The sequence below is a fragment of the Puma concolor genome, chromosome D2, assembly GCF_028749965.1.
Source record: "Puma concolor isolate L17-30 chromosome D2, mPumCon1.1.hap2, whole genome shotgun sequence".
Taxonomy (NCBI): domain Eukaryota; kingdom Metazoa; phylum Chordata; class Mammalia; order Carnivora; family Felidae; genus Puma; species Puma concolor.
This window is the reverse complement of record NC_141677.1, coordinates 38,003,772-38,030,500: the sequence shown is the minus strand read 5'-3', so window position 1 is coordinate 38,030,500 and position 26,729 is coordinate 38,003,772. Positions and strand designations below refer to the sequence as shown.

The following is a 26,729-nucleotide window of genomic DNA, read 5'->3' as shown; positions in this document are numbered from 1 at the left end:
TTTTCTGCCAGTCATATTTGCTTGAAGCTGTTTAGGGGGAAGAAACACTAAAAGAGAAGGAAGGTAACATCTGAGTCAAAACATATAAGCAAATAAAAACTTTTACCCCAAAGTAGAAATGTAAATCAACATTGTGTTAACCAGAAGAAGTTGATGTGAAGTGTGAAATTAAGTCCATGAGAGACCTGACCCTTTCTCTCTGTTCTGTTTCTCACCCCAGGCAGGTGGCAAATCTCAGATTCCTGAGGCAGTATGATCTTTTCTCCACTCCTTTGGATGTCTGACAATTTGTAAATCCACAAGGAAACCTTTCTTGCAAGGGTCTCCCTTAACAATCTCATGCAAACAGCATGAAGTGATCAAAAGAATAACTCTGGTTTTATATCTGCCTTGCCCCATTCTGAACAAGAGAGTGTGTAGACACACATGCAGATACTAACTAACATAACGTCTTTGTAATGACAGGCAGGGTGGGCAGACCCATCAGGTTCTTGAGAACACTCTTGAGAAATGGGCAGGGCAGGGCCAGGGTTTGAGGAAAGAGAGTGAGGTACTTGCCTTGGACACCAAATTTAAGATGGCACCAAAACTCTCAGTAATCAAGATAAGTGATAGTTTCATGCAATATTTTTTTTTTAAATCAAAGTGCAAAAAATCCATGATGAATAAAATGTCAGAATTTTAAATAAAGGTGGGATAGATAACAATTTTAATGCTGGCTTTTACATACTGAATAAGCACAACAAAAAAAATGGCAGCACTTTCCATGTGCCAGGTGCAGTGTTCAGGACCTTATAGTCATTTTCTCCAGATACATTTCAGTGGGGCCTGATTTATCCTACAGTAAGTCCAAATCTATTTGATAATAAACCATATTAGAGAAAGAGTTCCTTTACAGGCTCCATAAATTCCATTACAGTCCATTTTGTCTTTGTTAAACATACGAGTTGAAAATTACAATCCCTTTATTCACTATGATCATTCTAGACACACAGCTCAAAAAGATCGGCATTAACTTAAAAAAAATATATTAGCATGCTTGTGTCTATGAAGTACCATTGTTTTCTGGGATCTAGCTGATGATTTTATTAAGTATCCTGAAAGGAGGGGAAAAAAATCAAAGATAATTATAAATTTATAAATACATAATTCATCAGTATAAAGTGATTTTAATGGGATGGATACAGAATTATCTATTTCCTCATGAAAATAACAGAGATGTTCTGATTAAGCCCATAATCTACTATATGTGAAATTCTAACCAAACTGATGGGGCACATTTTCTTTTCTGAAACTACCTTTGATAAGAAATGCATTACAAACTCATCAGTTTGGCTTCCTGTTAACAAAGAGACAGCAGCCGTCTGGATCATTCTGGATTCACAGTGAAACTGCCACACCATGTATCCTCCAACTAAAGCCGTGCAAGTTTGACAAGGGGCAGATGAATCCAGGAGTTATTGTGCAGGGGTTTAAATCTATGCGGCAGCTGACGGTTGAAATAATCATCTATATATCGCTCTGAGCTAGCTGGGGAAAGGTTGAAGCTGTATATTTTCAACATATCTAGTCTAATGGTTAATCTGTTGTCTTGTGCGGGCTCTCTCAGGGTGGATTTGCAGCACATACTGACAGCTTCAAGGAATTGCTCATGGTCGATGTGGATTCTCAAAGTGCAGGGTAGATGAATCTGACTCCGCTTGAGTTGGAAAATGGGAAACTCACCTGACTGGTTTCCCCAAATGCGAGGGGACCTGCCAGACCCCTAGCAGGTTGGATAGCAGGGACCTTCGAACTACTAAACTACCTCTGCCCCTCCCGACTTCCCCAAATCTGTGCACTTGAAGTGGGCTCCATGTGTGTTCCTTTTGTTGTCTGGCCATCGTGGCATATGGGGAAACACACTGTCATTTTTGGAAACCGGACGGCTAGGAAAATGTGAGAAGAGTAATGAGAGCAGAGATCAGCAAACTTTTTCTATCAAGGGCTGGCTAGTAAACATCTCAGCCTTGGCGGGCCACTAGATCTCTATTGCAACTTCTCAACTGTGTTGTACAGTGAAAACAGCCATAGACAGTAGGTCAATGAATGTGGCCATGCTCCAACAAAACTGTATTTATAGCCATTGAAATTTGAGTGTCCTATCATTTTAATGTGTTACAAAATATCGTTCTTCATAGATTGTCCCCCAACCATTCAAAAATGTAAAAACATTTGTAGCTTATGGGCTATACAAAAACGTGTTCCAGAATATAGTTTGCTGACCCTGGAACTCGAGAAATATAAGAAGAAAGCAGCTCTTGATGCCGGTCATTTGGCAAGTCTCATCCTTACTCTGAAACTTGTCTCCCACCAACAGTTACTGCACATGCCAGGGCTACAGAAAGGAGTCAGATACACCCTTTGGCTTCAAAGCCATGAGAATCTCATTGGTGTTAGAGTAAAGAATAGGGAAAGAAGGAAAGGAAAGTTGAGAAGGGGCTGTTTTGTTGGACTCCTGTATATTTTTTTCACAGTTTGATTCAAAGTAAAAGTTATCTTCCATCTTCTACTACCTTCCCGAGCTCCAAACTCCATAGCATTAATTCAAGGAAGTTCTTGCATTTCTCATTTTAGTCATGTATTTGCGCTTAGAATTCCATTGTTTACCTTTGTGTTTTATCTCTGAGAAGCTAATATCTAGTCTTCGTTTGAGACTTTTCTTTGCTCTTGAGACGATAGAAACAATCTGTTCCAAGGAAAAAGAAGAAAGAGCCAAAGGCAACCAGATCTCCAAAAGGAATTTTCTACCAAATGCCGAGCAGAGCAGAGCATTGGGCAGGTTATTACAGCAGGTCAAGTTTTTAGCGAAGATATACGAGCTGAGATTCTAGATACAAGGCATTTTGATGAATGTTGGACTCCTACCAGGATGCATATAGAACATGAGGCTTATGGTTTGAGATGGGGAGGGGGGGCATGGGTTCGGGAGGTAACATCTAATCCACCCTGTTTGATTTTTGAGGATCCATTAGGTCTGCAGTGTTTCCGTAGAGAACATTGCAATCCAGGTCATGTGGGTTCTGTTAGTATATTTATATAGTATTTTTCCTCTCTCCCATGTAGGAGCTGAATTCTTTCATTACTCTGTGTTGATGGACTCAAACTTACACAATTCAGGTTTCCCAGGCAGTGAATAGAGCCAGAAATACACCCTGTGATTAGCTTCTACATAACCTATTGTTCCTTAAAATCTCCCTCCCCATCCTCCTATTAGCTCTACAAAAGCCAGAAATGAAAAAGCTCCAACAAACCTCCCCTCCCTGCCCCCCTCAGCCTACCTGGGGGCAGGTGCTCCTGTGCCTATGCTGGGGCTGCAGGGCCACTTGGAGATACTTTCCATTCTCATTTTACATAATGACAGGTTAGTGTTATTTTCAACCCACATCCTCTAGATTTTCCAAATAAATGTATTTCCTGTTCCTCGGCTAGAAGTTGTGAAATTATCCTGCCTGATAATGTAAATGATAAAGTGATTGTTCAATTATAGAGAATTACATATGTTATGTGTTGGAAATATTATTATTGTTGGCGTTGCTTTTGAGAGATAGTGTCCTTCATCCTTTCGTATTTCATCTGTGTATCAATATTCCCCATGATCTTTCAAAATATAGGTTTATGGATTGGTCTTATCAATAATACTGCAAAATGTTCACCAGTTTTCTGGGGGGAATGAATGTTATCCCAAGGTTTTCAGACCAGAAGCCCTCATTCCAAGGATATCACCCACTATAACTTCCCCATGTTCATGACCTGCTTATGACCCTCTAGGCATAGAACTTGGCTCTGATGCCTGCCTCACTGTGTCCTAGCCTCCTTAGTGGCTCAATCTCACTGATGGGCACATGACATTTCCCACTTATGGGATTCATCCTGAACCAACAGTCAAGTGCTCCTATACAGCAATTATAAAACCAAACTTGCAGTGTGGATTATTTATCTGGCATTTGTTGTTCTTGTTGTTTTCCTTCATTGCTTCTGGAAGCATCTGCACCTTCTCACCCATCTGTTTTGTGTGACAGGCAGCCAGGGTTCTGGTAGTCTATGATTACAAGACAGGAGACATCCTTCCCGAAAGCAGGGGCCATTCTGTGCTCCTGTCCATGGATTGCTCTTTCGTGGCCACATTATAAGACCTTGAAGAGTTAACTAGCCCAGATTTTCTGGGGAAAGGCTAAGCCTTTCCATCATATTAGAGAGAGGTTGGGTCAGCTTAGGAGTTTTGTCCATTGTGAATTACCTGTTGGGAAATTACGGTATTACTGTAACTTAACATGATTTTTCTTGGGGAGAAAGTTTGGTAAACATACAGAAAGTAGGAAGCACACTGTTAACATCCCTAGTCTGGCAACTTTACCCTCTCTCCTTACCCTGGTTTTATTTTAGTTCATTTTTTACCTGTGCCAAATGTTTATTTTCATTGTAAACAGTCTTAAATTTAAAATACACACTTTAAGGGGTGCCTTGGTAGCTCAGTAGTTAAGTGTCTGACTTTGGCTCAGGTCTCACAGCTCATGGGTTCAAGCCCCGCGTTGGGCTCTGTGCTGACATCTCATAGCCTGGACCCTGCCTTGGATTCTGTGTCTCTGTTTCTCTCTCTGCCCCTCCCCTGCTCACCATCTGTCTGTCTCTCTCTCTCTCAAAAATAAATAAATATTAAAAAAACTAAAATAAAATATACGCTTTAAGTCCGCTAAACACTTTTTTTGCCAGCCTCTATATGTCTCTCTCCCATCTCTACCCCATCCTCAAAATTAGACACATACCAGAAGCAAAATTTCCTATTTTCCTTTCCTTAGAAAACTTTATTTAAATTCAAGTTAGTCAACATACAGTGTAGTATTGGTTTCAGGAGTAAAACCCAGCAATTCATCACTTACATATAACACCCAGTGCTTGTCCTAACAAGTGCCGTCCTTACTGCACATCACCCATCTAGCCCATCCCCCACCTACTTCCCTCCAGCAACCCTCAGTTTGTTCTGTTTCAGAGAGAACAAACTTATGTTTTGTCTCCCTCTCTATCTTTCTCTTAGTTTTCTTTCCCTTCCCCTATGTTCATCTGCTTTGTTTTTTAAATTCCACATATGAGTGAAATCATATGATGTTTGTCCTTCTCTGACTTATTTTGCTAAACATAATACACTCAAGTTCAATCCACATTGTTGCAAATGGCAGGATCTCATTCTTTGTGATCGAATCTCAGTTTTAGTAAAATAAGATTTGTATCTTGAAAGATGGAAAACACACACCCACTTTTTTTTTTTTTTTTTTTTTTTTTTGTCACTCATGACACAAAGAGATGCTACACATCCTTCCTTCCTAGGAGTTCCAAACCTATGGCATTTAATACAAATTAGGCAGCAATCATGGCCAAGTGACCAAACCTGCGGTGTGGGATGAAAATGACACTTTAACATTGAAGATTGATAACTTGCAATATAATGATTAGTCAGTAGGATGCATTCTAGCAGACTTCAGGAAATAATGGGTCTGGTCTTGCGGCTAAACTGAGTTTTTGGTGTCTGTGTATTATGTCATAGGGGAGAAGGGTCCTCTGTAGGTTTTTGGAAATTATTGCACAAACAATATTGTTTTCTGACATATTATCCCTTCTGACGTTGATGACAAAAACCCAGCAAAAAGAATTTCAAGAAGCCATCGGGGTAAAAGAAAAGAAAAAGAAAAACTGCAGTTCAGCTGTGAGGAAGAAACTTCCCTTTTCATGTAAAGCGATCATTCTATTCAATGTTAAAACTTGTTTGGAACTTTCCTAATGAAAAATTTTGCAGAGGATTCATTTCCGTTTTCTTTTTCTCGTTATTGTTTGGCAGTCAAGGTTGCAGCTAGATCGCGCTATCCCAAAGACCCATTTGAGTTCAAGGACACAACTCACAATTCTCGGCTTGTGACCGAGCCAGGTGAAGGAGCTCTGGAGCCCGTCCTTATTTTAATAACTGCACCCCTTAGTGTTCTAGCTTAACATGCTGAGCTCAGTTGAAGAAGAAAGATGTACTATTGTTGATTTCAGCATGCCTTCAGCTTGTTGGGCAGCAAAAGACCAAAGAGAAAAGCCATAGAAAACAATAAATAACAATTAAAGTGACCCTGCCCTCAAACTAGCAGCTTGCTCAAGACTTTAGTCGGAAGCCCTGTTAGCTAGATGCCTTTGCATTCAAGCCACTTTGCATGCCGCTCACTCTGAGTGATTCCAGTGTGAATATGACATTACTAATGACCTGCTAAGTGTGTGCAGATGTGGGTTTCTCCAGATGTGGTGATTCATAATGTAACGGAGATAGCCAGTCGACTCATGTTTATGGGTTGTTTGCCTTTTATTGCATTTCCGAATTTATTTGCTTTGAACTGTTTTTTAACTCCAGCCAACAAATTCACCTTTAAGTGTCAAAGGGCCTCATCCCCCTAAACCCTGTGGAGGAAACAGGGAAGAAGGAATGTGCCCCAGGCTGGAGCTGAGCATAAGATCCATCACATGTCAGCACTGGGCTATTTGGGAAAGCTGAAAGGTGGAATCCTGGCCCCATTTTACTCAAAAGGCCCACAAAGAGGCGTTGGTAACCCTGACACAGTGTTTGCAAGCTGGCGACGCCAATAAAAAAAGAGATTTCTGTTTTAAAAAAAAATCCAGTAAAATATAGGATCATCTTGAAATAAGCCCAGAGTTCTGGCCAGTGTTTCTGGAAGATGTTGCCTTGCTTTCGCTTGAAAACAGAATGCCGATGAAGAGTCGAGTAAAATGTTGTTACAGATGTTCGACTCTGCATTAAGGCTGTTGGAATTACCACCACATCTTAAATCAATTCCCAGAACATTGTCTGGAGGTTATGTCATTGAAATAATGAATCCTCTTTAGTCAAGTATAAGCAAACATGTTAAAACATCATTGTAACTTTAAATTAAACTCTAGCGCAAACCAAGGGATCTGAAGCCTCATTAGACTTGCCTGACATTTTTCTAGCACTGAGTCTTCCCAAACTGTAAAACTGTTAGATTCAGTGCCTATTAGACAAGTGAGCTCTGGGAAGTTACAACAGCACATTAAGTGTTATACTTAGGGATGTGCAAAAACAAGCCCTTGAATTTTATGAGGACTTGGAGACTGGATGGAGTTCAGCTCCTATAAAAATTCCACGTAAGATTCCTGAACTTGTTTGTGTTTTAAAGAAGCTGGCAAGTCAGGTTCCTTTCAGAGATCATATCATCCACAGTGTGGTGCAGGTGAAAATGATGGAGACAGAGGTGTATTGTAATTAGCCAAATTAGCCAAAACGCAGTCTAAGTAGGAGCCTGAAAATGTGCATTGACAGGAGGTGCTGGCCAATTACTTCAATACGTTTGTCTCTCGTGAAAGTAAGTAAATTTAAGTCTCCTTTGTAATTCAATTTTTACTCCTTTCGTGTAGTCACAGAAGCCATGAAATGAAAATTATATTTTATAGCTTAACTAAAAGTTTTTCTAGGTCTGCTTTCTTTAAATATGCAGAAATTGATAGAATCCATAGAAAGGCTAATAATTAAATATGGTTTATAACCTACTTATGAGAAAGAAGTTATCACTACTTCTCTCATGGGATCTAAGCCATATGTAATGGTCTCCATTACCCAGCGTTCATATATTTAAGCTGAAGACATTCCCCCCCCCCCACCCCATTTCTTCAGGGAACAGATCTGCATTTCTACGCCTGTGAGTGCAGGAGGAAACCTTTGAACATGAGTTTCATTTAAGAGAACAAATCCCAGTTTAAATGCAGCATGATTATGATGGATGATCTTTGTGAGTTGCAATGAAAATAAATAGTTTCCTTGCGTAGAAGGAGGTATAATTTTAGCACTAGAACGAAGTGTCTCCCTGGAGCTGGGTAACTTACATGTCTTCCATTTGAAGATCGCTGCAGGTAAACAAACAGTGACAAGGTGCAAGGATAACCCACGCTTAACCAAAGTGGGTTATTATAGGTCCAGGGCCAATGGGGAAACAACAGTTAAGCAGAGGTATCCAACAGAAACGCCAATGAGTGTGACTTCTGTTCAGGTCTTAACTAAAATAGACTCAGCGTATAAATTGGACAAAACCATGGTAACATCTGGGGTCCTTGAATGAGGCTAAGTCATAGTAGCTTAGGTTAGGTGAAGAACCTTTTTGGATATGTCACTCCAAGCCTAAGGAGGCCTGTGTGATAGAGAAGCAAGGACACTCACCCCCACTAGACCCACTCACATGCACACATTATTTTAGTCTGTCCTGTGACTCAACGAATCGACGTCACCCTGAACACAGTACAACAACTGTAAGCGGTCCATATTAAAAGGCAACCTTGTATTATGGGTGGAATCAATGCAAGACTTTCTACCCCATCCTTAGATGCGGAAAACGCCAAAGTATACTTAGACACACACGTCTCTCTCTCTCTCTGTCTCCCTGTTCCTCCCCCTCTCTCTCTGTCTCTCTCTCTCTCCCTCTCTCACTGCCTTTCTACCCCATTATTAACCTGGGATGCCTGGCCTCCTATCCTGTGAAAGGAAGATGAATTCAGGTCAAGCTAAGAGTGCCTGTTTGCTTGCTGAGAGATGCATATCAACTCTAAGTGATTTTTTTCAATAGCATTTATGTGGCTTGTATTTATTTCCTTTAATCTTTTAAGTGCTGTTTAGTCTCTGTGTGATTTGCTGTGGATACTCATTTCTGATAAGATGCGATATCCTCCCAGCCACATAGTTCCTGCCTGGAGCCCTAAGTGACTGATAGGGTCGCAGCCTGAGCCTGGGCCTCAGGGGGAATGGGGCGGGGGAGCAGCTGCTGGAGTGAGTGGGCTGTGGGCATTTGTAGGTGCTTCCTTGCCTTCTGGAATCACTCTCACCTCAAACCGCGTTCTTGCTCCCTTTCCACGTGTCAGCCAGAATATAGACGACCCCAGACTAACAGTGGATTAGGGGAACCTACGAAGTGGGACACTCTGAAGCAGGTTTGGAAGATAGTTGGATTATTATGATCCCTTGGAACCATGTATGGTAACACTAAATTTATTTAGGGTTTTCAGGAAAGTACCATATAAGGCATGTCCTGATATGGGTCTTCCTGGGCATTCTCGAGTAGCTGAGGTGGCGCTGTCCCCCCACCCAAGACTTGTACACCATTAACGTATGTCAAGCTTCTTTTGATGTCATCACTGCTAATATTTCTCTTCTTAGCTTTAAGGTAACGGCCGTGCATTCTGAGTTTCAAGGGTGCTTCCTCCCAGTCTGTGTTGCAGTCAACTCTAAGAATCCAAGGAACCTATTTTTCCTTCTTGACATTACAGCTTTAGCCTGAATTGTGGGGGTGGGGAGAGGAGGGCTAGACTTTTGCCGCTGATGCCCTTGGGTGACAGGCTGGGTGCGCATCTGCTAATTATCAAGCAGTTCTCTTAAAAAGAAGCATGATGCAGGCTAATACATCTATAAAGCTTATTAGCGGGTGTCTTTGGGCAAAAGCAGTAGAGTGTGCTGTGTTGTTTGTGAGCGAACCTTCATATTGCTTAGCGATCTGTGTGGTTTAGACATTTGGAAAACAGCCTTTGGTTTCCAAACCCCTATGCTGCCCTCCCTCCCTGCCCCCACCACATCATCCGAGATGCCATTCAATGGCAACCTCCTCCTTCATGTGGGTGCTCTTCTCCGGCCTTGTTCTCCAAACTCACAGCCCAGTCTTAATGAGTTAAAAAAGGATCCTCTGTGCACGACCCCACATGCTCTCCCTCTAGGGAGGTACAGGGACAAGAGCTGAGATGGGCTATGGATCCTTGAGCATGCATCAGTGTTCCCAGCGCTGACTGACTGAAACATTGGCTGTCAAGGCCTCAAATCCTTGCCTCTTTCCAAGGCTCTTCGTCTGGCGTGCAGGGATTAGGCACCAGCTACGTTGGTTTATTTGTAGAATCAGCTGGTTGGCAGCTACTATGCTGCTATTTCCCATACAACTTTATTTCTGATTTTGCTTATGAGAAAACCCATTCGATTACTCAACAAAGTAACTAAAATTAACTCTAAGAAAAATGATTGAGTGTTCCCATATATGTAATATATTTTATATACAGATAAATCATGCGTTCTTTCCTTTCTTATGGTAGGGCTTTTACAAACTGGTTTAGTCTGTTTAAAGTGCATGTTCAAAGGCTGGAGAGTTAAGGGGTGATGGTTTCACCTTTTCGAAGCCGGCCTCTTTGACTAACGCATTTGGTCTTTGTCACTGGGTCCTAAAAGAGCCATGAATTCCTAGTGAGTGACTGAGCCGTGAGTGTGTGTCCTTTGATAGCTTGCCTGTATTTCACGGTCTGCCCTCAAACTGTTCATAATCTCATGAGCTGCCTATATTTCCAGTTGAAGATGAGCCGCCATCAACACTGTCCCCCAAAAAAAAGCAACGGAACGGAGGCATGCGGAACTCACCAAGCTCCTCACCCAAGCTGATGAGGTAAGAAGAGGGGCCGCGGGCCATGCGGGTCCCCCTTGAGCGCCTTCTCCTCCTCTCCCGGCCCCCTCCCCGCCTTGCCCAGGCCCTGAGCCGCCCCTCCCCAGCAAGCACGAGGCGGGGGAGGGGACCAATCGTTAGGTGGCTTCTTAAAGGCTGGAGTATTTATTCTGTCAGCTTGTCAGCAGTTAATGATAGAGCTGAAAAAATTCTGTCATGAAAAACAGTTTGAAAAGCTGTTTGAAAAATACATAGGCTTTAAAGTCTTAGCTGTCACCATGTCCTGTCTATGTGTAGTTCCTAAACAGCAGTGGCACTAATGACGGCGGCAACCAATCAGAGGAACTCATGTGGTTAGTTTGCCTCCGGCAAGTCTCTTTCTGCTGGAGTCCCTCCGAGGACTGTTTTCTGTACTTAAGGCCATATGTGAGATGTATCATCACAATCAAAAATGAACCTGAAGATTACCTTCCTTTTATCCTGTCGATTGAAATCAAATTTCTGTTAATTGATTTTGACTGATAAAAAAGTCTAATAATCTGTGGACTTGCCAAAGCAAAGTTCAAAAGTAATCCAGTTCTGCTCAGGCTAAAAGCAGTATTAATTATGAAATACGGCGTGTGTGTACTCTTTCTCTGTCTTCCTTCCTTCCTTCCTTCCTTCCTTCCTTCCTTCCTTCCTCACTTCCTCTCTTTCCTCCCTCTTTCCCCCTTCCTTCCTTCCCATCCTTCTTTCTGTCTTGACTATGGCTTCCTCTCAGAAATGGCAAATGAAACCAGATTTTGACAGACTTCTGCAGGTTTCTCTTCCGGGCCTCTTCATCTTTCATTTCCCCAGATTGTCTGCGACTCATCTGCCAATCATGTGCTTATTTCCTCCAACATCCTAACTCTCCAGCACCCCAGTGATGAAACAAGAGTGACCCCTGAATGATAACTGCCTTGGAAATACCTGCCATCTTGATGTTTCTTTCTTCTTTTCATTGCCATTGGCTGCTCTCCTCCCTTTGATTACTGAAATACAATTATGGCCACTTCCCCCTACTTTTCCCTCCCTCCATTCACTCGCATCTTCCTGGCCTTCCACGGCCACCCTTCTGGGACACAGACGGGGCAGTCCTCCATGCGGTCCAGGGCACAGGTTCCCATGGAAGAAGCCCCTGGCCCCATGTCCTTTTCCGTTATGATCGTCTCTTCCTGTTAAATGTTTCCTTACCAGTCCCCTGCCTGCCCGTTCGCTCAATCTTGCTGGGGTGTTGCTGATTTACATGCTTGTTTACACTTTATGAGGAGCAATGAAATGCACCAACTGCCAAGCTTCTCATTTTTACGATGCCAGTTGTCATGCTACCATTCGTTTCCTATTTACTCACCTTTAGGTAATCGCCTTATCTAATGCTAATAGTTTTATCCATGTAAAGTAGAGAAAAGCCCAGGCGCTTTCTTTTGCCTAAATTTAGAGAAGCAAGTAAATAAATAAAGAGAAGTCTGAAAAATCTGAAACCTTTGGAGCCAAATTCCCTGTCCCTGTTTGCTATGTAAAGTATGGCTCATTTCTTTGATCTTGAGTAATAATAATTCTGAGGCGTTATACTGTTTTCATATGCTTCAAAGCTGTGTCAAAGTTTTGCTGCTTAAGGGTACTTCTTTATTCTGTTGGCTCTTGGGTACCAAGATGACAGGTCTTCTGTACGAGGTGGAAGCTTTTTTAAGTCGTAGCCTTCAGCAAAACATCAAATTACCAAATCCAGGGTAACATACTTCTACACAAATGCCTTTCCTGTAGATATATTATACCATATATATTAAATACTTTAGTGTTACACGCTACATTTTATGTGCAATAGAAAGTGATGGTTTGAGGTAGCCTTGGGGGGACTTTTTTTCCACAAGCAGAAAAAGCTAGTGTATACCGTATCAAGTATGGTTTTTACAGGACTTTCTGCCCGAAGGCCTTTGTAAATAAGTAATGATCAACAGATTGGCTGTGGGTTTTTGAAAAGCATGCCTATGTCAGTTTGCATGATGGGGGAGAATTTTCAAAGTGGGTCTTGCTTTCATTGCCTGTTGGAGAGGGGCTGAGGGAGCAGTCATCCCGGGCTGGAGCTGTCTGCTCCGTGGTACATCAGAATTGCTAAACGTGGGTCAGGCGGTGAGCCGAAGCTTGCCAAGCTACGGAACTTGGGTTTCTGGTATTGGTGCCTTTGGGCTACCACAACGGCCACAGCTACTTCTGTTCCCACCTGCCCCCCACGGTCTCACTTGCGGCTCAGCTGAAACAGCCTGTCCCACGAGGAGTCAAAGTCTCAGACACTCCTTCCTTGCCATGACTTTCTGTGTCCCAAGTGCTCTGGAGACAAAGACAGGGTGCTGAGCTGTCGTTTTCCCTTCACTTCCAGCACGTGCAGTTTCGTTTGGTTGGAATACCTGGCCCTGACAGTGAGGTTGCCAGGACCTGTTTCTGTTATACGTCTCTTGTTGACTGAAAAGAGAGAGGGGCTCATGCAGCATCTGGTGGCTTCTCCAGGTCGCCCCACCTCTTCACATACTCCCTTTCTTCTCTGCAGAAGACAGGGCTCCTAGGTCCTATTCCTCATGACCTGAAAAATCCATAAAGGAAGCTAATGACTTATTTGAAGTGAGTTTTTCGACATGAGTTTGCGGCTTGCTTGTTTGAGCGGAATCAATCATTCTGAACGTGGAAAGGTTTTAGTGGCCTATGGGCAGTGATAGGAACAGCTCCAAGAGAAACCGGAGAGCCCAGAATGGGCTAGGATGGGCTTTAATTTACCACTGTGGCTTCTGCAAATAAAACAGGCTCTGCGCGAGGGTTTCTTGCAAACCATCCGCCAGCATGAAATGCTGCCGGGACTCTGCACTAATGGTCTTTGTCTCCCCTTTGTTCTGGTATCAGACATACCCTGGTTTTTCAGTGTCACTTAACTCTCGGCACAGTCATTAGGTGAACAGCTTCGTTTTGTGTGTCTGGATCCTGATGCACTATGTTTTTTAGTCACCGTGACAGACAACAACTCTCGCAGCCAGACTGAGCCAAATGGCAACCGTCTGTGCTCCAAGCCAGGCATTCCTGTGTCATGACAGATAACCTTTGGCTTCCCATCCCCCGAAGGAGGAGCGGGCCATGGAGTTTCCCAGATTCTTGTTATTCGAATTCCTTGTTGGTCTCTTAACATGGAATGATTTAAGGAGCTTCTCCTAGTTTCCCTTTAAAATCAACAAGCACTCATTGTCCACTTGTCTCTGCTACTGAGTCTGTGCCTTGGGAGGAGGGCTGTGTTTCCCTTCCATTGCAAGGCCGTAGAGGGCAAGCATATTGTCTCTAGATAACTAAGTCAAGTGTTCTTAATTTGGGGGTCTCACAGACCCCACAGAACATCAAATGAAAGCTCTCTAGAAAGACTCTCTAGGGGGGAAAAAAAGGACACTGGGCACCACTTTGGCTACAATTGAAGCAGATTCATGGACTGCTTCAATCCCTGCCCAGCTTACAATCATATTCAGTTCTTTCCACAGCCACCTTCACGTAGTTGTATTCACAAATGCTGTTGGATCCTAGGAATATTTCTCCATTGGGTAGGCAGTACAGAGTAAACGTCTGGGCTCTCGCACCATATTCTCAAATGGGACCCAAAAACGCTGTGCATTTCAGCTGTTTCTGTTCCTTTTCTCAGATTAATTCTCACCCAGCAAATGTTTATCGAAGTCTACTGTATTCAAGGCCTAGAAAGTCTTCGAGGAGTGAAAAGTAAGATGGGTTACAGTAGGTCTCTGTCTTCAAAATGATCTCAGTTTAATGTAGGAGACAGACAAGTGTGTATGGCAAATAGAGTAGAAGGAGCTTGGAGATGTACTAGCAGAGGCCGTGAGAACAGAGAGAGATGTCATTACCCCTAGTGTGGGAGGCTGAGGCTGGTTTGTGAAGGAAGGTTTATTAAATCTACCCCTGACTGATGAGGAGAGTTCTCTAGTAATACCAATACCTACCCTTGTTCATTGTACTGGATGCCAGGCATCATCATTCCCAGAGTGTTATGCCTTTGAACACACTGAGTCCTAACTATAACTCCATGAGTAAGAATTATACTTTCCCCCATTTTACCGATGCAGAAGCTGAGTAACTGAGATGTAAAGTCTAGTGAATCTGGTGAGTCTTACCTAATTAGGAAGATTGAACCCAGGTGGTTTAGCTTCTAAGCCCATATTATGAACTCTTTCACTGTTCTGTCCAGTGGAGGAAATAAGGAGAATGCTCGGGCCATTGTAAGAGGCTTGGTGTGGTTGGAACAAGGGGTCCCTGGGGTGACATAACCGGAGCTGGAAGTATGAGAGTATTCTTGCACCTACTCATGTAAGCCTTTGTCTGTCATAGGCATTGGGAAACCTTTGCAAGTTCTTGAGGAGGCAGTGTTTTGGGAGGATCACTGGTGACATTGTCAGGAGACGTTTAGGACTCTCCATCAGGGCAGCCTTGTGAAGACACACGTTACAGAAATAGAGAGGTGTGAAGGGAAGGCCCAGCCAGCCCCACCCTCTGCCAAGGTCCTTTGGGTGCCACACCACTCAGGGTCTCCTATAGAATAGTGGAGCAGAAGTGGGCCCCGCTCTTCCCAAGAAGGACACACAGCATTCCTGACATCAGTTGGTGTTACACCTGCTTCTCCAGGACCTAGGAAACTTGGAGGAGTAAGATAGAGGGGCCATGAGCCATGACGATTCATGTAGGATGTGTTGGGTAGACAATTTACCGAAGAGATGGCCCACAGCCAGGCTAGCAAGGATCACTGGCAATACTGAAAACAGAGGAATTGAACAGGTGAGGGGAGTTCATGTCCCGAGACCTAGAAAATATTAGAGATCAGTTTGCTGAATAGGAGGGGAAATATGATTTGAGGAAAACAGATTATCTTCTTGGGCATTTACTGATCATCAACTGAAATAAACTCATCTGCTTGTTAAGGCCCATTTCTCTCTTTCACCTCATACCTTTTATAGGGTCTTTGGTGAGGACTGCCAACTTGAGAGGTTCTCGTAATAGCAAATGGCAAAATTTCCCGAGCCCAGTCCAAGTTGGGGACAGAATGCCACTCTTGCTGTTCTTTGCAACTGGCAGAATGAAGAAGGAAGGCAGGGACAGCTTAGCCAAGTAAAGTCACCTCTGAATGCACAAATAGCAAGTGACAGGCCCTCACAGGACTGGAAAAGAAAGAAATAGGGGGGCTCATCATACCAGGGCTTGGGTGGATTTGACACGGGTCTCTGGACAAGTTGCATGTGCAGCAGAGGGTTATTATCCCAACCTCTCGTTTCGAGAGCATCATGCACGCTCTCCTCTAGGACGGAAGAATCTGTCAGTCCTCCCAGGTTGTCTCCCAGACACAAAGGCAGTAATTTCCTTCTTGCTTTTAGAGTGGTGGCTGCCTACCAAGAGATGACGTATTAGGTGGCAGTAGCTCTTCACTGTTTACTTGTTAGGCAGGGAAAAAAATGTATGTAGATAGATACAGAGAAGTTGAAAGGGACTTTAGTTTTGACAGAGTGGCTAGAGCCTGGCCTGAAGAGCCTGGTTTTGTCAAGGTGGCTCCAGGGATGGCCATCTAGTGGGGGATGGGGGTTGGGTGGGGGGGGGGAAGTGGGGGCAGCTGTGTCTCAGGAGAGATGCTCATTACACAGGAGGGCAGGGGCAGTGTTGAAGGATGAGCCAAGGTAGGAGCCAAAAGTCAGTATCCTTGCAACATAACAGGAAATAGTATCCACCCAGAAATGAAATACACCCCAGAATGAGGCAGATTATTTATGGTGCTGAACACCCAGCTATGAGCCCTTTTGAGGAGGTCCGCCTGAGACACTCTTCAGCACAGTCAGACACTCACTTGTATGGCCTGTCGTTCTTGAACAGGACTTAGTTACTAACTGCCTTGTTTCTTTCATGGAGTGGCAGAAAAAATGACGAGAAAGGAGACTAGAAAACTGACTTTTAAGCGTACTTCACAAGAACTAATATTTCATTTGCCTTTTTATGTTTGCTTATTCGCTGATTAGCTCATGGGAGTGGAAGTCAACAACAGAGAGAATATGAGTGTAGCATCCATGTTGGGAACCCCATCAAGTGACACAACAGTTCAGGTTCCAGAGAGTCACAGAGAGGCAGGGTGGGCAACCTGGATGTGTTTTTGTCATCCGTCCTGTAATTATCCATTTAGATAAGAGGTCCAGGACTAGGGTGAGCCATATGAGGTGCCTCCTTAAATTCCGCACCTAGACACTTTGCTTGCATCGCTCTGTCCCTGGCCTTGCTGGATAGAACCATAGCCTTTTAGTCGGTATGCTGCAAACAGTTGCTATCTCTGGTAGGACTGACTCAAACCATATAGTTTCTCCATCTGGGCAACACTTTATAGCAATGGTTCTCAAACTTAGGCATGCATCAGAATCATCTACAGCATCTTGGTAAAACAGCTTGATTCGGTAGGTCTGGCTGGGCTTGAGAATTTGCATTTCTCTCCAGCTCTCAGGTGATGCTGATGCAGCTGGTATGAGAACCACTGCCTCCGTAAGTCAGAACAGTGAAAGAAACCTGATGTCATAGGGGCTCTCCTTACAGAAATGTTCAGACTTGACAGTGGAGCACTGAATAGTTGCTTCGTTCAGAACACCTGTCTTGACCACCACTGGCGATCAAACATGAGTCCTCCCCGCTGATCAGCTACAGCATCTGGATCCAGGAACACTCCAGACAGCGGGGCCAGTTAAAGTCCTGTTTTCAGAGTCTCCCTTTAGATCAAGATGCCCTGTTTCAAATATAGTCCTTGAAAAGCGAAAAACAGTGCAAGAGCCTTGGTTGTTCCCACAGCAAACTGTCTCAAGATATCAAAGGTGAGTAAACTGTCACTGGGCACATTTTCTGGTCTCCCAAAAAGGTCTGGTGAGTTTGCATTGACTGGCTTAAGAGTCAAGGAATTAGAGTCAGACTAGAGATCATTCATCAGTTCCTCTTGTTAGTTGGTTGTTTATTAAGCATCTGCTGTGTCCTCTGCTGGGTTCTGGAAATTTGCTAAAGAGTAAAATAGGAGTTCCTTGCCCTCAGGAAGCTCCACATCTAATGGATGAGACAAAAATGCAAATTATTATCTCTGAAGGAGCATCTCTCACTTCTATAGGAACTCCTAGGAAGGGAAAACAACTGTCTCTGGTTATGGAGGAGGGAAGCTTCAGGGGGAACATATGAGACAAACTGTGAGGCCTCAAAAATATCCCAACAGTTCCACAATGGCACTTGACATTGATAGATCCACCCCACAGAATTAGTTTTTGCCACCGGGACAAGAAGCCTGCAGAAGGCTGAGAAATTCTCTCACGTTTTATCCAGCCTCTGATCTCCCAGGGAGACCACTGCAGGGTGGGGCCTCAACCTACATGGGATGCGTGGAATGACGAGAGAGCCTCTATGAGATGATAAATGAAGCCCCAAAGCTCAAGCAAGTAAAGGTTACAATTCAGAAACCATATTACAGGGCACCTGGGTGGCTCAGTTGGTTAAGCATCTAACTCTTGATCTCAGGGTCCCGAGTTCAAGTTCTGAGCTGGGCTCCAGCTTGAACCTACTTAAAAAAAAGAACAAAGAGCATGTTGTAACTTTCCTTTTTCACCCCCCTCCTTGTGTGTGTGTGTGTGTGTGTGTGTGTGTGTGTGTGTGTGTGTGTGTGTTGGTTTGTTTACTTATACTTTAATGTACATTTCTGAAGGCCAGTGTTGAACCCACTGCCACAGAAAAACTGGGATTTGCTGTATTTGCCTGGAAGGGAAACTGTGCTCTTTAAAATATAATACCGGCTTCCTCACAGCAGGTTTGCTAGAAAAGGGATTTGTGGTTTTGCTTTAGGCACTTGTCTTCCAGGCAAGCTTTTTGTGTTTCTGCTGTAGCAGGGCATTTAGTTCACTTCCTCAGATTAATTGATGGCAAGTGGCATTCCTCGCTCTGCAAACCCTCAAAACAATGATCTTCTATTCTTTATTTGAAGTCAGGCATACTTAATTTCTAGCTGTGGACTTTGGAGGTGTGAGCTAAGATTCAAGAAGCATAGATATGAAAAATTTAACTCACTGGAGCTCCTTAGTTGCTATAAAAATGAGGGTATTCCTGCACAGAGCCTTCAGATACCGGGACAAGGCAAAAGCTGTCCCAGGCTTAATCGATTATTGAGGCTCTCCTTAGCACGTTGTCCTGACAAAGGCTCTTGGGGCAATTTCCTACTGATTATTCACACAAGCTGTGCATTTCATGAATGCCCGCCATGCTGGTCTGCCTGTCTTTGCAGCTCAGGGCACTGTACTTCAGGGCTCTGCAATGGAGAAGGAACAAGATCCAGCTGCCTCCTGTAAGTGGGAGGGGGTGGAACGGGGCCAAGTGGCATTGGCTTCCGGTCAAGACCTGTCTGTTCAAACCTTGCCTCTCCTCTCTCTGGCTGAGCCACGTTAGCCATGTTACTTATCCAGTCTCTTTCCCAGGCACACAAATGTGTAGTCACAGCAGAAATTACATGCAAGTGTTACCTTGATGAGTAAATCATAAAAGGTAGGTAAAAATTTCAGCCCTGCAACATTTGTAACAATTCAACTCACAGTGGCTAGCCACTCATAGTAGCAACAGTAGTAGAAATAATTGTAGTAACTCTGCATTTGTATTATTGAAGTGCTCTACCTTTACTGTCTCCTTTCAGAAGAGCTACAAATAAATGGGTGGGTTGTTAGCAGAGTATAAAGAATGATAATAATAATGGTAGTTAACACTTCTTGAAGGAAAGCTCTGTGTCAGGTTCTATGCTAAGTGCATGACAGGACTTTACTCATGGAGTCCTCAAATGGAATCCATTAAGTCATGATGGTGATTAACACTCATTTTACAGATGAAGACATTGAGGCAAAGCACAATGTAACAAGTGGTAGATAAGCCAAGATGTGGAGCCACTGTGTCATATCATCACTAAGGAAATAGTGGTTTCCTGCCCTCAGTGATCCACCCCCAAAATGTACCCTTTGGAGAACGACTCTTGGTTCAGATGAATACATTAACTAGCTGGTGCACAGGCTTCCTTTTTCTTTTGAGCTGGGTTGTCATAGGTATGGATCCAAAAATGTGGATACAAGTTAAAGACTAGAGAGAAGTTCCCTCTTAGATCTAATTATATACATGTGTTGGGGTGAGGTGGTGCTGAGGAGGGAAGGGACATGGCCCAAACTCTTTGAATAAGATATTGTGTATTTCTGGTATAATTCCATGTATTCCTAAACTGGTGGCAGGATGCTTTTCTCCATGAAGTGAACAGGTGAGACGGAAGCACAAGAAGGGCAGCTTGGGTTCCTTCTAGGGACTGATATCTGATACTTCATGCTCCTTTTTCAAGGTGGACTCTTGTATGAGTTTCCTAAGGCTCTGCCATTTACTATTGTGGTCCTAAGTAAGATATTTACTATTGTGGTCTTAAGCAACAGAAATTGATTTTCTCATAGTTCTGGATTTTGAAAGTGCAAGATCAAGGTGTCAGTAGGGTTGGTTCCTTCTGAGTAGGAGAAGGAAGACTCTGTTCCAGGTCTCTCTCCTTGGTTTCTAGATGTCTGACTTATACCACTATCTTCACATGTCACATGTCTTCCCTCTGCACATGTCCATGTCAAAATGTCCTCTTCTTATAAATTAAGCAGCCATATTCAACTAGGGCCCATCCTAATGACCTCACTTTAATTTAATTACTTATTTAAAGGCCATATTGTACAATATAGTGACATCCTGAGGTACTGAGAGTTTACAGGCTTTGTAAACTTAGTGTACAGACCTTGTGGGGGACAAAATTGTGCCCATTTAACAACTCTGCAGCAGATAGACCTCACCTCATGGCATTCCTGTTATCCTAAAATAACGCATGTACATGGCTCAGTGGTAAATGACAAATGAGCCTTGAATCAATTATGGTGCATTTTATGGGAGTCGAGATTACTTTGTGAGTTGGGGAAATGTATAAAATAATTAAGATAGGAAAGACAATATCTAGTATTGCCCTTGATTCCAACTAAGTGGTCATTGAGGAATTGTCTGAGGACATTTGAATGGGTTCTCTTAATCATTTTGTGAATCAGTGATGCTGGGATGCTTTGTTCAGAGAGGTTTCTGGTGGTCTTCCTTTCTGTGTACAGCAAACTGCCAGGTCTTGTCCTGGGCCTCCTCTGACCATGGCAATGTTGGTTGTTGTGCTCAGTGGCAAATGCTTGAACTTTCTTTTGTTTATATAAGCTCCATCAATCTCAGTTTAGCAGCACATGTTCCTGTAGCCAACTGGCTCTTCACTGTTCACCTATGTCAGAGACCTCTCAGGAGCTCAAGTCAACCTAAGCCACTTGAAGTTACTACAGGAACAGACATGGTAAAGAAATTTATCCTGTCTGGCTCAAAGTGGTTATGGATGCTCGTGTTGCTGGAATGAACCATATTCCTCCCAGATGGAAAAACAGTTATGGTCCTTCATGGAACTCTAGAGTGATCAGTCTTAATTCTTCCTATCTCTCATCTTTGCTCCAACAACAACCTTTCTTCAGTTATTTAGTGCCTTCTGGCTTTTTGATGTCCAGCAGTGGCCAAGTATTTCAGAATCCTAGCCTTGTCTTCCTCAGTGAGAGAACAATGCTTCAAACCTTGAGAGTCTTCTAGGTTCACCCAATGTTTTGAATGAAATCTCTATATCCCAGCTTTTCTGGAATGTCTCAAGTGATGAGAAATCCACTGCCTTGGGACACAACTCATGTCATTTTTTTTTAAACCTTCCATTTTTATAACATTCTTTGTGTTTGGAAACTTGATTTTTGTTCTATTGAAATTCCACACATGGTTCGTCGCATGTTCTGAATCAGTTGTACACAATCGGTGGATTCCACCTTCCACTCGATGACCACCGTTGCACATCAGAAGACAGCTACTGTATGGGGCGCCTGGGTGACTCAGCCAGTTGGGCATCCAGCTTCGGCTCAGGTCATGATCTCACAGCTTGTGAGTTCGAGCCCCACGTCGGGCCCTGGGCTGACAGCTCGGAGCCTGGAGCCTGCTTCGGATTCTGTGTCCCTCTCTCACTGTGCCCCTCACCCGCTCATCTCTGTCTCTCTCTCTCTCAAGAATAAATAAAACATTTTTAAAAAATTAAAAAAAAAAAGACAGCTAATGTGCCTGGCCTGAGTCTTCTATACCTCAGGTTGGGCCAATACCACAGCCAACATCTTCAACCGTGGTTGGGGGTGCCATGTGTGGGCTCATTTGGGCCTCAGTTCTCTGAGCAGGTTCTAATGGCTGCTAGTGGATCAACACTAAAATATGCTTAGATTGCTCCTCACCTTTCAGGGCTCAGATAAAATGTTACCTTCTCTGGGAAGCCTTCCTTAATGTTTCTCAAATACCAGGCAATTAACAGTTTCTTTCTTGGTATTATCATACCACCTTGCATGATATGACACTCATCACGGTGTATCACAACTATTGATTGACATTTTCTCTTTCTTGCTGTATTATGACCCTCCTTTTGACTAGGGACTGTGTCTTCATCATTAGGATATCTCCCATTCATGAATCAAAATAGAAAATTTATGTTTATTGGCTGTTTGACGATTTAAGAAATCAAAGTTTGAATTCCAGGTACCCTGCTGGTCAGAAAGGAAAATATCTTTGTTTGAGGAGATTTTTAATGTTCTTCAGATAAAACTTTTTGAGGAATATCTTGGATTATACATTTAAGTTGTCCAGGCCAAGGTGAGAGGTATGTAGGGAGTACCTACTGCAACAAGGCATACCACTGAGACTTCTCTGATGCTTCTAGATATTCCAGTGCCAATCATGATTCACAACCCTAGTGTCAAACTGCACCTGAAACTAATATAAAATTGTATATCAACTCTATTTCAAGAATAAATAGGATTTTTTTTTGAAAAGAAATTATACCTGCTTCCTCCAAACCCCAGCCCCAGTTTAATGAGGATTGACATTAAAAAACTATCTTTTTGGGGCACCTGGTTGGCTCAGTAGGTTAAGTGTTCAACTTCAGCTCAGGTCATGATCTCACAGCCCGAGAGTTCGAGCCCCGTGTCAGGCTCTGTGCTGACACCTCAGAGCCTGGAGCCTGCTTTGGATTCTGTGTCTCCCTCTCTCTCTGCCCCTCCCCCGCTCATGCTCTGTCACTCTCACTCTCAAAAATGAATAAATGTTAAGAAAAAATAAAAAGAAAACAAAAGGCTGCCTTTTTTCTTCTTATTGAGGGACGACTGATCATCAGCCTTGTTTATTTACTTTTCTAAGATGAAAGTTGGAGGCCTTTGTGACCAAAGAATGATTCTTTCCCAAAAAGGTAGGGAACCCAAATGTATGTTCTTCCACCCAAGACACATATTTTCTAGAAGGAATTTTGGCCAGCTTGCTATATCATTTGCTTGCTTGCAGATTTTATGTAAATATTCTCCTGGCTGTCTTTTAAATCCTGAATGCATTAGGGGCAGTACTCAGACCTTCTTGAGATAATACTTCCTCTCTAACCAATAAACTGGGCAAGAGAATTTGAACCTGGCTCTATTTCTCTGAGGTAAATTTATTAAGATCCTCTTGCAAAATATGTTCTTCTAGGGCTGGGAAGAGTTCATTCTGTTCATTTTCTTAAATCTCTTCTCTTGGTGGTTTCTATCCACCTACCTATCCCAGATGGTATCTACAACAACTATTGAAGATTCTTCGACGATAAAAAAAATCAAAAGTTGCTCTTTCCCTGATCTGTGACCAGTTCTTAAGAGAAACTGCCATTTTATTTTAGCAGTTTTGACCGAGTTCAGTATTTGAAAGGTGGCCTGGTAGTTTACAACACCTTAAGACCTCCCAACAGCTGAGCTACTGAGACGCTATTCCAAGGTGGAGTGTTTTTCCCCTTTGAAGATTAGATATGACAGTTCCTATAGTAATCCAGCATGTTTGTTGAAGGTAACTTTGCAGGATTGCCTTACAGGGTATTTGTCATTTGGTATAGCCTAAAAGCAAATTCTCAGGAATAAATAAATGCAGCGAGAATTTTCCCATCTTGAGTGGGGGTGGAAGGAATATTGAAGGAAGGGGAAATACAATAGATATCTTGAAAGATTAATTCTAGGTATGTGGACCATTCCTGTCCCACTCTGTGTAGTGGATATATAAGTGAGAAGCATCAGAGAAATTTCAGAGGGAGAAATACTGAAAACTCAATAAAGATTACCCTTTGATGCTTGAAATAGATAACTTAAAAGGTAAAATCACTTTATAGTAAGTTTTTGGAATTTGAACCTATTTATATTTTCTGTCTTAAATCGGCAGTGTTATTTAGGGAAGATAGTTCCCCTGCAATGAGAGCTAGGTATTCCTGGAACATTGTCCTAATTATATGCAGTCAATGTTGTAGAAACCCAAATGACCTCCCCTCAAATGGGAATATGAAATCACTATCACAGATGGAACCTGACAATGGACATAGTCCAAGCTGTAGGAGTATATTTCTTATGCTGTAAGCCTGTTAGACCTGCCTGATTTTATTATAATTCCTAAGGTTGTTGGCGAAGATCTGCCAACCCACTGGAGGGGAAGTCTCTAGAGCAGCATCTTCCCTTTCCACCAGTAAACAAGGCAAGAGAGCGAATTCAAGACAAGTTTATTAAGATGCACCTGAGCGTGAGCTCCCATCCAAGGAATGCTGCAACAGGGAGGTGAAGTGGGGGTGGGGGAGACCGTCATTGGACCGTTAGTGCAAATACAGTTGTCACGGCAAGGAGAGAGGGTGTTGTTTGGTATTGAAATCATGTATTCCAGATGTGGGCATTTGGTAGTCAATCTGCTCTGAAGTGACATGCTGCTGAATCTTTAAAGGGCTTCAGCCGGGGAGAGCAAAATCTGATTGGGCAAATTGCTAAAATATTTAAAGTGCAGCCTGTTAAAGCTTTTACTGCGAAGAGCATCACGTCAGAAGTTGTAGTCAGAAAGAGCAAGTAATTGGCTTTCCATCCTCATGCCAGTCAGTCAGCATGAGGCTCTATTCCTATTCCTTCCTCTTCATTGCCAATGCTAATAACAACCCTTTGGTGTGAGTGCGTGCATGTGCGTGTGCGTGTGTGTGTGTGTGTGCACGCGTGCGGTCACTGGGGAGATTGGATAGCTGGTAAAATGAGAATAGGAGGGAGGGATATCCATGAAAAGGAGGCTAAATCCACAGAATGACGTGAAGGCCATTTTAGAGAAATAGGAACAGGAGGGGAAGGTAGAATTATTAGCTGATAAAGGTCACCTGCATTTCCAAGTGGTGATGGCAGTTGGGGTAGTTGTCTTTCAAAGAATGGGTTCTGTAAGCAAAAGAATGGCCTTCAGTGACAGCCACTTCCTGTGCATCTTTCAACTCCTCTGAGATCTAACTCAGGGGGCACTTTCCATTTATAATTTATTACATTTTCCACTTAGGTTTTCTTGTCCTTTTCTCCCCAGGCATGACCCCTTGTTAATTCCTGGCAATGATCAGATTGACAACATGGACTCTAACGTGAAGAAGTATGATTCTACTGGCATGTTTCACTGGTGCGCACCCAAGGAGATAGAGAAAGTCATCCTGGTGAGTGACGGGCCACAGAATCCATGCCGTTCACTTCTGTCCCAAACTACATTTGCCAGGAATGGGTTTCCCTAACTGGATGTTGGGAAGATACAGTCCCTGGTCCTAATTATTTTTGATAATTAAAATTAGGGACACATTGAAACAACTAGAACCCTCATCAGAATATGAACCAAGGATGGAATTCTAAATCTCTGAATATTTATTGGCTCATCATGATAGGGGATGGTCATATGCTGTGTGAAAGGCATCATGGGAGGCAGTAAGTACTGTCATCCCTACGAATGTGGCTCTACTTGGCTTCTTTACACCTTAGTTCTCTTATATCTAAGAAGGTGAGATGAGATTGACCCTAACCCCTAGGGTTGTACTGAAGAGTAAAACCCACATGGGACTCAAAAGTTACTTACTATTATTATCATTATTATTATGAAATGCCATGAGGAAATGTGAATGCTACCAATATAATAAACAATGTTATTTGTTTATAATAACATCTTGCATTCTTCTAGGTAATAGCCTTGCGTATTTGGGATCCTGCCTAACGCATGATGCAAAATGCATCTGGTGATGATGACAACGATGACCCATGCATGGGTCTATCTCGGGGAGGTGGGAGCTCAGAGCCCTGTTTTGTGGTTGTGTCATCTCGGCAGCAGCAGTGGGCTTTTTCTGGTCTGTCCTAAGAATGTCAGCCTAGAGAACAATCCATCTACTCTCCAGACTTGTCTTGTTAACAGCTTTAGGTTTGAATGCCCACACCAGCTTCCCTACAGTTCATTGTCTTGCTAATCCATGAAAAATGGATTAATAGGAAGGTCAGGTGGAAGGGTTCTTTCTCTTTTTCGCCTTCTCGTTGCAGATCACTGTGCCCTGCTTCTTTATGTCAGCGGGGAAAATCCTATCATTTCTGATGTCGTGGCCACCCTTCTTAGAAAAGGAGTCCCTCAGAATGGCTTTGTGCTCTAATCCACTAGACTTCCCTGCGTTTTATTGGAATGTGTGTATGTGTGTGTTTTCTCAGTTTAATTATAATCAAGCAATTAAGAGCCAATACAGGGTTGTGCTAGAGACTGTCTTGGAGGTGTGAAAGTCGCAGACAAAAGCACAGAAAGTCAGAATTCTCAACAAACAGCAATTGTCCAATTTACCAGGAGCGCAAATGGTTCTAATCACAAAGGTGCTCTGTGTATTTACATCCTGTTGTATTCACTGCACTTTTGCCCTGGTGAACAAAACTCAGAGTGGCACTACCCATCTGTGGCAGGTAAAAGGGCTTGGTGCTCTATCTGGAATCCGGGGTCTTAATGGCTTGCCTATATTCCTGAAGAGCGTATGCCTAGTTGACATCCAAACTGAGTTCCCTTCTGGCATGAAAGAGTTTAGGGAAGTGAGTTACTACTACCTGTCATCTGAAAAATAACATCACTTAACAAAACATTTTTAACAGGCCATTTATGTGCTAGGCACTGCTCTTGTTGCTGGGGGTACAGTCCCTGACTAGCTGATGTTCTAGTGGGGCAAAGAGAAGATCTCCAGGTAGATGAGTATAGAAAAACATT

The 26,729-nt window shown here is 43.0% G+C and overlaps 1 protein-coding gene across 24 annotated transcripts in view; it reads left to right on the top strand.

Moving 5' to 3' along the window:
* Window positions 1-26,729, top strand: part of KCNMA1 (potassium calcium-activated channel subfamily M alpha 1) — a 739,980-nt gene that overhangs the window by 629,702 nt on the left and 83,549 nt on the right. For 18 of the 24 annotated variants that reach the window (XM_086680093.1, XM_086680079.1, XM_086680078.1 and 15 more), the window contains 2 exons: window positions 10,415-10,508; window positions 25,044-25,167. In XM_086680093.1, the coding sequence (XP_086536219.1) occupies window positions 10,415-10,508; window positions 25,044-25,167 (218 nt within the window). Of the gene's footprint in view, window positions 1-5,872; window positions 5,960-10,414; window positions 10,509-25,043; window positions 25,168-26,729 lie in introns of all 24 variants that reach the window. The other 6 variants (XM_086680076.1, XM_086680088.1, XM_086680099.1 and 3 more) reach the window with 1 other exon arrangement.